Source organism: Martes martes, assembly GCF_963455335.1.
Source record: "Martes martes genome assembly, chromosome: 8".
Taxonomy (NCBI): domain Eukaryota; kingdom Metazoa; phylum Chordata; class Mammalia; order Carnivora; family Mustelidae; genus Martes; species Martes martes.
In genome coordinates, this window is record NC_137895.1 from 122,525,713 (window position 1) to 122,538,926 (window position 13,214).

Genomic DNA, 13,214 nt, shown 5'->3' on the forward strand with positions numbered 1-13,214 from the left:
TAAGAGATAATTTTCTGAAAAATTTAGTTGGCACAGAGGCCATTTTAAGATTCAGTTTCAAAACATTTTGCATCAAAGTAAAGGTTATTGTATGCAAGGCAAAGGGTTTAGGAGAGTATATTCAAACAGTGTGAAAAACCTCATATTTTGAGCCATGGAAATAACACAAGAGCATTCTTAAAGATGATTAATGTGGTTTGGGTTTGTAAAGTTGATCAGTGAAGGCTACACTGAAAAAAAAAATAGGCCCTTAAGTAAATCAGGAGCTTGGACCAATGGAACTGGAGCAGAGGTTATAAACTTCAGGGGAAGGAGTGAATTAAGTTTTCAAACGGAGAACTGACAAGTGTTGGTGATAGACTGAATATGGAAATGAGGAATGTAGAAGAACCAAAGATAACTTCAAAGGTAGAATCTTTAAGAAAAGAGAAGATTCATTCTCTGAACTTCATCGGTAATCTCAGTGAGAAGAACTCATTTGGAGAGGTGAATGATGAGTTCATGTTAGGCTTTTTGATTTTGAGACAACAGTTGCATGTTCCAAGTGGAATATTCAACAAACATTTGAAGGTAAAAACCTGCATTCCATCCTGGCTGTAGATTTGTAGGTCATCTGCATTAAAGTGTGAAGGGCTGTGGGAAAGGTTGGTGAAAGGTATACAGAGCAAGAAATTTAAGGATATAAAATTAAGTCAAGAGGGGCACCCTGGTTATGTTTGCAAGTTGTAAGAAAGGAATTGGTAGAAAATGTGAGATTGAAGGACCTGGAAAAGTTCTCTAACTGAAATAAATGGAGCCATAGAATGCTAATAGCTATAGAATGCTTGATAAGGTGTTGAAATCATAAGCTGAGATTAGCCCTAGAAAAGGGAAAGGAAAAATGACATAATTTAGAGGTAGAGAGAATGAAATAGAATTTATCGTGATTGTATTGATATCTTTAGAGTCATACATAAAGTCATATGTTAGATAAGGTGGAACAGAAGGTTCAAGGGTGGTTACAGAGAATCAAAAAGGATATAGAACAATTATTTTATAGGTTCTGTGTGTTAGGGAGTCAGTTACATAGAAATGCAATAGTGCAGAACCTGTATATGACATCGTTCTAAAGAACACACAATGGCCATTTTGTATTTATACTGGAAGATTCTGCATGTTTGCTCTTGTGTTAGCTAAACACCTGGAGAACTAGATTTCTTACTTTCAGCTGTATTGATGGCACATTATAAACCTATTTATATCATAATACTGGAATGATAAACATAAGGAGGGGATATAGAGAGCCCATAAATAAGCATCTAAAATTAAATGCATTATATACCATGTTGAATGAAAGAAATGTACATAATTAAAAATGATTCTAGATTTTAAGGATATGATGCAATCATGCCTGAGAAGTGAAATACTGATATTTAATGAGAATATCGTCAGGAATCCAGAACATTTTCTGTACAATTTTTTAAAGCTTTGTTTTCGATATGTTTGTCATCCATTTTAACAGCAAGTTTGTCTCCTGATGCAGTTTCTTTATGCTAGTATTAGTTTTACATTAAGAAGAAGTTATGAACAGGAAACCATCTGGAGAAGAAATATTAAAAGCAACATAAATGTCATCTCTCTAAAAAGGAAGGAAAAGTCAATAACAATCTCAATTGATTCACAGTGGTTAAATCACGCAATCATTCTGTCTGTACAACATACTTTTACAGTGAATGCTCAAAGATAATAACTGCTGTGTGAAAAAAATTAAAACGAAAGCAGATATCAATTGTATTATGATGGTACTTTTCACAGATGACTAAGTAGTAGACATTCAGCTATTATCTGGTAATTTGTCTCATTAGGAATAACTTAATTTTTAATGAGTTATCAATCAACCCTTAGAACTTTTTTCAATATTGAGTGACTAGCTCTGAAGTGTTGTATGTGGTTGGTTAGTATGGTATGCTGAGAGGGTGTGTGTCCTCTACAGTTTACTACTTCTCCAAAGGCACCTTTTTTTAGTTAATGACTTTGCCCCTCTAATCGTCCGTGCTCTTCAAACACAAGAGTGAACACAGGGACTGAACTGAACTTCGAGATAATTGAAGCTATTGATTTAGTCGATCTGACTTATCTGTATTATCATAATATTATGTTCATTGCTTATGTGTAGACACAGTTTTATCTATCATCTGTAATATTGTTAGTCATTCCATACAATGCCTTCATGGATAAATGACAGTGTTCATGCACTGCCTCTAGACTTTCTGATTAAAAAAAAAAAAGCTACCATGTACATTGTACAATTGAAATTACCAATGGATAGCCAATATCCTGGTTCTTTAAATTGATTAATAAGTAAAATAGGCAGGCACTAATTCTAAATAATCACAAACGTAGTATAATACCAAGTGTAATGTACAATTCCAAAACATTCTATTAATATCTTCCTTTCCTTAGGCCATTATACAAGCACACCAGGAAGTTGCAATTTTGAAACAACTTCAGGAAACTGGACCACAGCCTGCAGTCTTACTCAGGACGCTGAAGATGACTTGGACTGGGCCATTGGCACCAGAATTCCTGCTGAAGCATTGAGCCCAGACTTGGATCACACCCCAGGTAAGTCTACAGAGATCCCCAGGCCAAGTAATGCACCCCTGGAAATCTGCCTTAACCATTTGAGTGAATATCAGGCAGCATGCCTTGTGTCTGTGTGTGGGCAGAGCTCAGTAGTCTTCATGAAAAGAGAGTGAGTCCTTCTTTGTAACCTCTGAATTATTGACTAGACCCAGAACTGACATTGCTACAACAAGGAAATCCATGACTCCTGTTTTAAGAGAATCATAGGTTTTATCTACTCAACAAGTAAGGGACATTCAGATGAATGCCTGCCAGAGGTAGAGGTTAACAATGGGAGGAGTTCTCTTGTGGCCCCAGTGGCCAGCAGCTGGCCAACAGTGTTGTTCCAGTCCCTCTGATGTGTAGGGGCTGAGATGTAAAAGGTAAGTGGTGATGGAAGGAATGAACATCAACAAACTCTTGACAGGGTTTGCCTCCTTCCTTGTTATTTGAGATTAAAGGAATCCTTAATGGTCTGACAGGTAATAGGGTCAGAGCAGAAGTAAGCTTATATTCTCATTTACTTTTACCCAGAAGTCTTGCCTACTCTGTACGCCCCCCACCTTGGAATCTAACTTTTGTTAGGGATAAAAAAATAATCATTTTAGAGACAACTTTTCTTAGGGATAAAACTTGTCTACATTTTCTTAGGGATAAAGTCTAGCTTTTCTTAGGGATTAAAAAAAAAACAAACCTGAGATATTTGTGATGGTTACTTTTAGTGTCAGCTGGGGGGAGGGGTGTCTTTGGATGAGGTCAGCATTTAAATCAGTGAATGTTGAGAAGATTACCCTCCATAATGTGGGAAAGGGGTGTGGGGCTCATCCAATCAGTTGAAAGCCTAAATGGAACAAAAAAGGACTGGCTTCCCTGAGCAAGAAGTAATTAATTCCCCTCAACGCTGCATGCAGATGTCATCTGTCCCGTTGGCTTTCCTGGTCTTCAGCCCGCCAGCCCACACTGCGGATCCGGGGGCTTGCCAGCCTCTGTGATCACATGAGCCAATTCCGTATGGTAAATGTCTTTCTGGATTCATATACATTTTATTGGTTCTGCTTCTCTGGAGAACTCTAATACAGTATCACTCAAAACAATTGAAGCATAGGCACAATGAAAAAGGACAAGATTATAATGGAATTAATTAAAATGATGCTTCAAAGGAAAAATATGCAAGATTGTCTCAGCCATTCTATGACTAGCAAAAAGAGAAGAATACTTGTATTATTTATATATTCGGGCAGATTGAAAACTTTATGACGTTCCATTACAGCCTACGTATTCATTTTTGCTTGAAAGTTGGCCTGCATTTCATTTCCAGATTGAATATTCTTACTCCATTTGACCTGCCAGATTGTATTTCCTCTTTCTCACCAAGTGTGGTTTTTGGGTGTTTTGTTTTGTTTTGTTTTTTTAAAGCATGAAGTTAGTATACACTAGATTATAAGTTAATGGAACAGGATAGGGCATCAGGACACTGAGGTTGGTAATTAGGATTTAATACAAAACAGAGACCAGTTCAGTGGGGAAAAAGGTAGTCTTTTTCAGTATGGAGTTGGCATATCTGGGTATATAGCTGAAAGGAAATGACATTTTTTGTGTATTTTACTTTTATGTATTTTATAGACAGAAATATATCTGGATGGATTAAAGACTTAAATGCAACAAGTGAAAACAATAAAACTCTTGCAAGAAAACAGAGGGTAAACCATGGGCAATGTAAAGACAGAATCTCACTTCCAAAAGACCAGAAGCCACAAGAGAAAAGATGCACCTATTTGATGGTGAAAAATTATAGCTGTAGGGGCGCCTGGGTGGTTCAGTGGGTTAAAGCCTCTGCCTTTGGCTCAGGTCATGATCCCAGGGTCCTGGGATCGAGTCTACGGGGAGCCTGCTTCCTCCTCTCTCTCTCTCTGCCTGCCTATTTGCCTACTTGTGATCGCTGTCAAATAAATAAATAAAATCTTTAAAAAAAATATATAGCTGTGGCCTAAAAATTCCATAAACAAAATCAACAGGCAAACAATAGGCTAGAATAATTTTTGTGTGTCGATTACAAGTTGGATACATATAGATAACCCTTATAGACTTACTGGAGATTAAAATTTTAACAACCAGAAAAGATCTGCATAACTCATTCACAGGTGATTGCATTCAAATAATCAACAAAAATATTAAATGATGCTCAAGTCCTCAAGTGATCGGAAAAATACAAATCAAAATAAAAAGATGGGGAAAGGTTTTTAAAAGCCACCATTGGATGGCAGAGAAATGGAGAAGCAGGTAGCCAGAGAAGGATACTCATGCTTCTCTGGGAAATTTTCCATTTTGGAAAGCATTCTGACCATATAGAAATAAAAAGACCACCACATAAGCACATGCCTATAAGGATATTTACCTCAACATTGTTTGTAGTTGAAAATAATGGGAAATAAAATGAATGTCCCTCATTCATACCATCATTTATTTGTTCCCTCATTCATTCACGAATTGGCCGTTGAATGCTAGGCACTGTTCTAGGTGTTGAGGATACGTTAGTGAGTAAAACTCAACTGCCCCAGTGCAGTTCACATTCTAGAAGGAGGGAAAAGCTAACTGATTCAACATGGTAAGGAATAAAGTATGCGGTCCATTAGAAGTTGAGTGGAAAAACGATGGAGTAAGTAGGATTGAGAAGACATATGGATGGTTGTTTGTGTTACAGTTGGGGAAGGATCACAGTTTCTAGGCTGGTCAGTTAGGCTGTGGTGGGAAAATGCCATTCAAAAAAGACTTGAAGGAGATGACTAGTGAGCCATTTGGATTCCTGAGTCAAGAGTATTGCGGTCAGAGGAACAGCCAGTGCCAAATGCCCTGAGATCTGAGTATGCCCGGGGTGTGTGCCCCAGGCCACAGGTGATGTTTTAGGTGACCTAATGAGTTACTGTGGTACGTCCTGTGCACCGTATGATGTTTGGCGGTCTTCCTGGCCTCTAGTCCCTAGATACCAGTAGCATTCATCTCCCTGCTAAAAAGGTTTTTAAAAATTGCCAGCTCACCCTTGGGGGACAATGTCTCCCCTTTTTGGGAACCTGGAGGAACAGCCTGGAGGCCGTGTAACTTTTTAAAACCACAGCATACAGTATCATGCAGCCACGAAAAAGAGAGAGTTTGGCACTATGCAGTTGATGTGTAGGGATTTCCAAAACATATTTTTAAAGATTTTATTTATTTATTTGAGAGAGAGCAAGCACAAGCAGCGGAAGCTGCAGAGGCAGAGGGAGAAGCAGGCTCCCCACAGAGCAAGGAGCCCGCTGTGGGACTCGATTCCAGGACCCCGAGATCATGACCTGAGTCAAGGCAGACTTGAACCAACTGAGCCAGCCAGGCATTCCCAGAACATATTATTAAAGGCTAAAGCAATACACAAAATGATTCTGTAGTATCTATGGTCCAATTTTTTGTAGGACAGACAATAACTAATGCCCCCTTATTTGTGAACATATATAGTTCCACATAGTATCTCTGTGAATAACCGTGTGAGCATGGAGAGGAAGATAAAAAAGGATATACGAAGTTATTAACCTGGAGTCCTTGGATGAGTGATAGGGTTGGAATAGACGACAGGGAGAATAAATTTAAAAACAAAGAGGAAATAAGTAAAAACAGGAATTGCACCTCAAGAGAAAATCTAAGGTACATGATGGTAGCACCTACATTTGTTTGTGGAAACTGTGGTGAGTATTTTTAAGTTTTACCATGGAAAAACCCTGAAGAATGATCTTTTTCCTCTATTAATACTGATTTCTTTCCTCAATATTTCTTTTCATCAATTTTACATTACTCAGTAATGCATCCCTTCCTAAAATTTAAATGTGTAAATAAGCAGAAAAAAGAAAAAAGAAAAAAAAACCTAATCTGGTAATCACAATAGAGTGATAGAATCATCTGTAATCTTTATATTTGTATATCTTGCCATTCTTTCTTGATGTATACATTTTCATATAAAAATAGGTTTCTACTAGATTCAGTGATTTGATAAATATACTATGAACAAGTTTATATGTGACGAAATTATTTTTTTTAATTTTGAACTCTTAATTTCTTTTTTTATTAACATATTTTTTATTAACATATAATGTATTATTAGCCCCAGGGTTACAGGTCTGGGCTTACACACTTCACAGCACTCACCATAGCACATACCCTCCCCAGTGCCCATAAGCCAACCATCCTCTTCCTACCCTCCTCCCCCAGGCAACCCTCAGTTTGTTTCATGAGATTAGTAAGAGTCTCTTATGGTTATTGTTTCATGAGATTAGTAAGAGTCTCTTATGGTTTGTTTCCCTCCTGATCCCGTCTTGTTTCATTTTTCCTTCCCTACCTTCCAAACCCCCCACTTCACCTCTCAAATTTCTCAGGTCAGGGAGATCATATGATAATTGTCTTTGTCTGATTGGCTTATTTTGCTCAGCATAATACCCTCTAGTTCCATCTGTTATGAAATATTTTTAACATGATATTCTACTTTTTGGATATAACATAATTTATAAAAATTATCTAGTGGTAAACTCTTAAATTATTTCTTAACAATTTCACTATAGTAAACATCACAACAGTGAAAATACATTTAGATGAAATTTTGTTTTTTTACTTTTATGATAGTTCCTGAGGATAAATACTTTCTCTTTCTTGAGAACTTACGAGAAACAATCCAGTTTTCATTTTTGCTGCTAAGATCTCAACAGTCCCATTTAGATGCAACGTCTGTGAGGTCTCCTGATAACATCTGCAGCAATCTTTCCTTATCTTAAGACAGTATTTGGAACCGGGGAGGACATCTGCTAGTATAATGCTTCTAAGGGTACAAAAGTATCAGAGGCTCAGTTTAGGAAAAGATAAAAGTATAATCAGCGGACGTGGGAAATGTTCTGTGCATTGCTCAAAGAGACAAACATGAGTGATCAATTGATACCTTTTAATGGAACAATTAAAGACTATTAATGGCTGCATTTATTTTCTTTTTTGAACTTTTATAGCTTGTGTAAGTTCATGAAAGGCCACCTGAAAAGTTTTGAATCTGGTCATTATGCAATATTGTACACAAGCAATGTTGTCCACAGATAAAGAAAAGTAATCATTCTGACAGAATACTTTATTATCCTCCCTGTTAATCACTACTTGAGACAGTGTATTTTTACAGAGTACTCGCTTCAAAGCAGCCCGATTAGATCATCCTTGATACACTAATGTGGCTCACTGAACTTGTGTAGGCATCCCTGAAACAGTGGGCCGCTAAATAAAGGACATTAATTAATTTTGACCCACTGGGAAAAACAAAGTTCTTTATGAGAAAGCCAACCGATTCAAGGAGCCTATGGTCTATTTCTAAACATCTCAACGTTGCTGTTAATTAAAACTGTATTTATGGATCTTTTCACTTATTGTCACCAAGATGAAGCATTAGATCCATAAGGAGGACATTTTCAATGCTCATCACAGGCCTATTTATGAGCCTTTTTGGAGCCATTGTGGAAGCTGTGGAGGGAAACTACAGACATTAATCCACTCTCATGTGCACATGAATGGTGTTTAGGCTTAGTATATACAGCCTTTAATGGCAAGAGTGACATTTGGGTAACACGAACTAATGAAGGTATAAAACAAAAGCTGCCGTCTCTCTCTCTCTTTTTTTTTTGCCCCCTTTCTTCACAACTTTATTTTCTTTTTTGTGGTATAATTGACCATATCCACAATTAAATTCTAAAATCGGGAAAGATAAGAGTCATCTTTTTGCTGTTTTTGTATTCCCTCCAGCACTGAAGACAGAAAGGCACTTGATAATACTTGTGTAGGTCTCATGTTACTTGTCTGTGTCCTTCTGTGTTTATTAACAGGAAAATATTTTGGATTAATTAATGCAACAAGCACTTCCTGAGTGCCTAGTAAATACACAGTGTGTTGGTAACTAAGGGTGTGAGTTAAGGAGATGTTTGTAAAGTAACTGGAATAAAATATGTTGCCTGATGTAAGGCACAGGAAGTTACTATTGTGCAATTGTATATTCACAACACAAGGTCAAAAAATATTCTAAAACTATCTTAGTGATACTAATGCTCTAATGTATATAATGACAATTTAAAGTACTAGGTGTTCAACAGATAAAACTTAATTGATAACGTGGGTCGACAGAGCCATAGGCAGATGATAATGGTACTTCTTTTTGAGTAGATGGTGCAGGTACTATTATTATTCCCACAGGTGAGGAACCAGAAAAACTGAATAACTTGTCTAAGCCTATATGAAGAATAACAAAGCCAGAATTGAACCCCTGGTGTATGAGCCTAATCCAAGCCCACTCCAGGACCTCCCAGGAGCAGGCTTTGTCCTTCATGTATATTCACTATTGTGTTGGATTTTATAGAGAGAGTGTGAGGATGTAATTTAGGAGTTAACCTTAGATACTTTTATAAATCATGAATCTCCTTCCTCTCTATCTGGGGCCACTTAACTTCTCTTTCAGTATGGGGGATATTACCATCTCACTCTGGTCTCTAATAGAATAGAGGGAGACCCTCATATTCATTTGTTTGGGAGGTTGGGGCTTGGCCAAGGATATGGAGTTAGAGATATGGAAGCCAGCCTTCACTCCACAGTTTACCAGACTGCTCACTCTAATCTTACTCGTGTACACTCATGCACTCACACACATGAGAAAGATAATAATTGTACGGTAACACATTTTTTAAACCATCGCATTTAAAATCTGATCATTGGACCAGCAGTTTTTGAGATATTTCAGGAAGCAGGAGAGAGGCCAATGGGATCAGAATGGATGGATATAAACAGCAGAAATTCTAGCCCAGGGAAATATGGTTCACTTTAGGTCTTCCCAAGGAAGCTATATGAATAGTCTAAAATCAAAGTAAAAATACTGTTATGGACGGGATTGTGTCTCCCTAAAATTCGTATGTTGAAGCCCTAACCCTCAGTGTAACGACACTCAGAGGTGGGACAGAAAGGTAATTCGTGAAGTCTTCAGTGTGGGTCCTGAATCTAATGCTGATGTCCTTATAAAAAAAGGAAGGGACACCAGGGATGTGCACACACACAGGAAAGACCCTGTGAAAAGACAAGGAGAAGCCCCTAAGCCAAGGAGAGAAGCCTCAGGAAAAAACAACCCTGCCAGCACCTCTTGGACTTTCAGCCTCCAAAACTATGAGAAAATCACCTTCTGTTGTTTAAGCCGCCCACTCTGTGGTATTTTGTTATGGCAGGTTGAACCGATTTATACAAATACCAGGAAAGGTTGTGAAGAATTCTTCAGAGTAACTCACTGGAAACCAGCACTCAGGTCACCCGGCAGAGTTGAGAACTTGGCTCCACCCGTGCATTCCCTCCCCTGACCACAGAAGGGCTTTTTCTCACAAACTAAAATCAGAGAGCTGCCATGTACAGACGAGCAGACATCTGAGTGGGGAGAGATTATCATGAGACAATTACAATCTAAGATAAAGGCACAGTCATGTGTGGAGTTACCTTGGATCAACACTATAAGTTTGCAGAGAAATAAAGATAATTTCATCTAAGAATTTAAAAAAAAGCATGAAGGGGATTTTGGGGGGTTCAGTTAGCTGAGCCTCTGACTCTTGATTTTGGCTCAGGTCATGATCTCGGGCTCAGCATGGAGTCTGCTTGAGATTCTCTCTCTCCTCTCCCTCTGCCCCTGCCCTGCTCGCACTCAAACACACACACACACACACACACACACACACACACACACACACACACACACATATTCTCTCTCTCTCTCTCTCTCTCTCTCTTACTCTCTAGAATAAATAAATTAAATCCTAAAAATAAAAAATGGGGACGTTGTAGTTTGCCTGCCTGCTTGCTTACTTAACTAAAGAAAGTGGTTCTCGGACTTAGCTGCATATTAGAATCATCTGAATAGTTAAAAAAAATACTAATTATCTGCCTCTATCCACTCAGATCCTGATTTAACTGGTTAAAATTGTGGCCTGAGCATCAAGACATGTAAGAATTCCTCAAGTGGTTTTAGCATGTAGCTGAAGTTGCGAACTACAGGGAGGCCTACACCCCCAGGGCACCTGTAGCACACCTACTTTTCATTCTCTCAAGGGACAAGCCTTCTAGGAAAATGGTTCTGTATAACAGCAGTGGAAATTCTCCCAAGTTGCCTACAGTAAGCAATGAAAGCCTTCATTCAGAAGTTTCAGTGCCTAACCAAGAGTCGGCAGGCAACCAAAGACAACCAATACCATAAAAGAGAGAAATGGGGATGTGAAAAGAGAACAATTCTCCCTGGAGGAAATGGATGGCTCAGTGTAGTGGACGTTCATTATATTTTCTCCTCTACTGAGCTGTAGAGGCCCCATCTGGGTAAGCTCGCCCAGCTTCTCATGGATTTAGGATGAAAGCGTCCAATCAGATACATGCCTGCAAGACCCATTATTCACCTCTCTTTACCCCAACATGCTCTATAGGACTATAACCATCTTTATGTGCTAAATGATACTAAAATATAGGAATGTGTATATAATACCTATATAATATTCCAACAATCTTATCTATACTTAATATATCTTAATATAAACTGTGCCCTATTGATCAAAAATTTAATTATAATAAGGAAATACAGTTATTTTTCATTATAAAATGCTAGTTACGAAAAAATTAATCCTAATCTTATAGAAATATATACTGATGTGGTTAAAGGAGATGTAATTTGATATCCAGGATTACTTTCAAATTAGTGGTGTTAAGGAGGTAGGTGTTAAGACAGAGGAAACAAAACCGACCACAGCTGAACTTGTTGAAGCTAGGTCTTGGGTCGGTGGAAGTTCATTATGCTATTCTTTCTACTTTGGTAGAAGTGTGAAAGTTTCCAAAAACAAAATTTTCCCTCAAGAGATGAGTGTGACTTACCCAAAGTGAAGAAACGGACAATATGATGTCTAGCGTTTTCTGAATAATCAGAAAACACCAAGAGAATTGTCAACAGGTAGAAGTTGAAGACAATAAAAATGATAATAACAGAAATAATATCTTCTCTAGATCCTCCAAGGACACTGAGATATATCAAAGGATTTAATTTGTAAATCCGCCTTTTATCTAATCAATTAATAATACACTGGAATTTATTATGATACCAGTTCAGAAGAGATTTCTGTTTAAAATTGGATGCCTTCTGGATACACTAAGAGGAGTTAATTCTTAATATACCATAATAATAATGATTACATTAAAGTACGAGAAGAGTGTTAAAAAGAAATGTGATTTGTGTGATGCTTCAGCCACTACTTTAAAGATACATGTGATGAAATGGAAGATAAAATTATATGCATTGGCATGGTAAAAAAATGTTTTTCCCCCATTCAATCATTTCACAAATGTTGAGTTCATTTTTTGCCAGTCACTATTTTAGGTACTTAGAATACATGTAGGTCAGGTCAAAGAAGGATCTCTGCCATCTCGTGGCTAACATAACAGAAAGGAGTAGAAAATCAGTGTCAAGCATTATAAATTAAAGCAATGGGGGAAAAAGGAAACAGAGCAGTAAAAGGAGGATCAATCAGGAGAGGACCAGTGTGGGGTGGCCTAGGAATTATGGGGGTATGGGGAGGAAGTAAGTTAAGGAAATTTTCATGTGTAGCCACTAGAAGAAGGGGGCCTGTGTTCCTGTTTTCAGTTTTATAAAGGGCTGAATGGATGTCGAACAGTCGCTCTTCTTATCCATTCACTCAAATCCAAACAAAAAAAATTTTTTTTCAGACAAAAGAAGGAGAAATTCCAGAGGGATCTAGAGAAAGGGAAGTAACAGCAGTTAAATGTTTCCTAAGAGTCAGGCAGTGTAAAAGGTGATATAGATGTTATCTCATTTAATCTTTAAAACATTGTGACATGGAAGATGCTAAATTCTTAGAAAGGTTAAAAAATTTGATCAAGTCATGGGTATGACTGAGCTGGAGGATTTGAATATCAGACTCTGACTCAAAAGACTGTTCTATAGCCTACACTGTCCCATATAATAGCCAGTAGATACACAAGCTACTGAGCCCTTGAACTGTGGCTGGTGCAAGTTGAGATGTGCTATAAGAATAAAACACACATTGGACTTCGAAGATGTAGTATAAAATATATATATGTATAAAAGAACATAGCAACAATTATTATTTTTTTAAAATATTTTTTAAATTTTTTATAAACATATAATGTATTATTAGCCCCAGGGGTACAGGTCTGTGAATCGCTAGGTTTACACACTTCATAGCACTCACCATAGCACATACCCTCCCCAATGTCCATAACCCCACCACCCTCTCCTTATTCCCCTCCCCCCGGCCACCCTCAGTTTGTTTTGTGAGATTAAGAGTCTCTTACGGTTTGTCTCCCTCCCGATCCCATCTTGTTTCATTTATTCTTTTCCTACCCCCCAAGCCCCCCACATTGCATCTCCACTTCCTCATATCAGGGAGATCATATGATATCAACAATTATTTATATATTGAAATAACACTTTGGATTCATGGGTTAGAAAAAATATATTACAAAATATATACAAAATAAAATAAATTACAAAAAATTCACCCATTTCTTTTTACTCTTTT

At 37.6% G+C, this 13,214-nt stretch overlaps 1 protein-coding gene across 1 annotated transcript in view; it reads left to right on the top strand.

The window, feature by feature from the left end:
- Positions 1 to 13,214, top strand: part of MALRD1 (MAM and LDL receptor class A domain containing 1) — a gene marked incomplete at its 5' end in the record, with an annotated part of 744,051 nt that overhangs the window by 528,484 nt on the left and 202,353 nt on the right. The window contains one exon of the mRNA XM_080810106.1: positions 2,443 to 2,604. Coding sequence (XP_080666232.1) covers positions 2,443 to 2,604 — 162 coding nt within the window. The remainder of the gene's footprint in view (positions 1 to 2,442; positions 2,605 to 13,214) is intronic.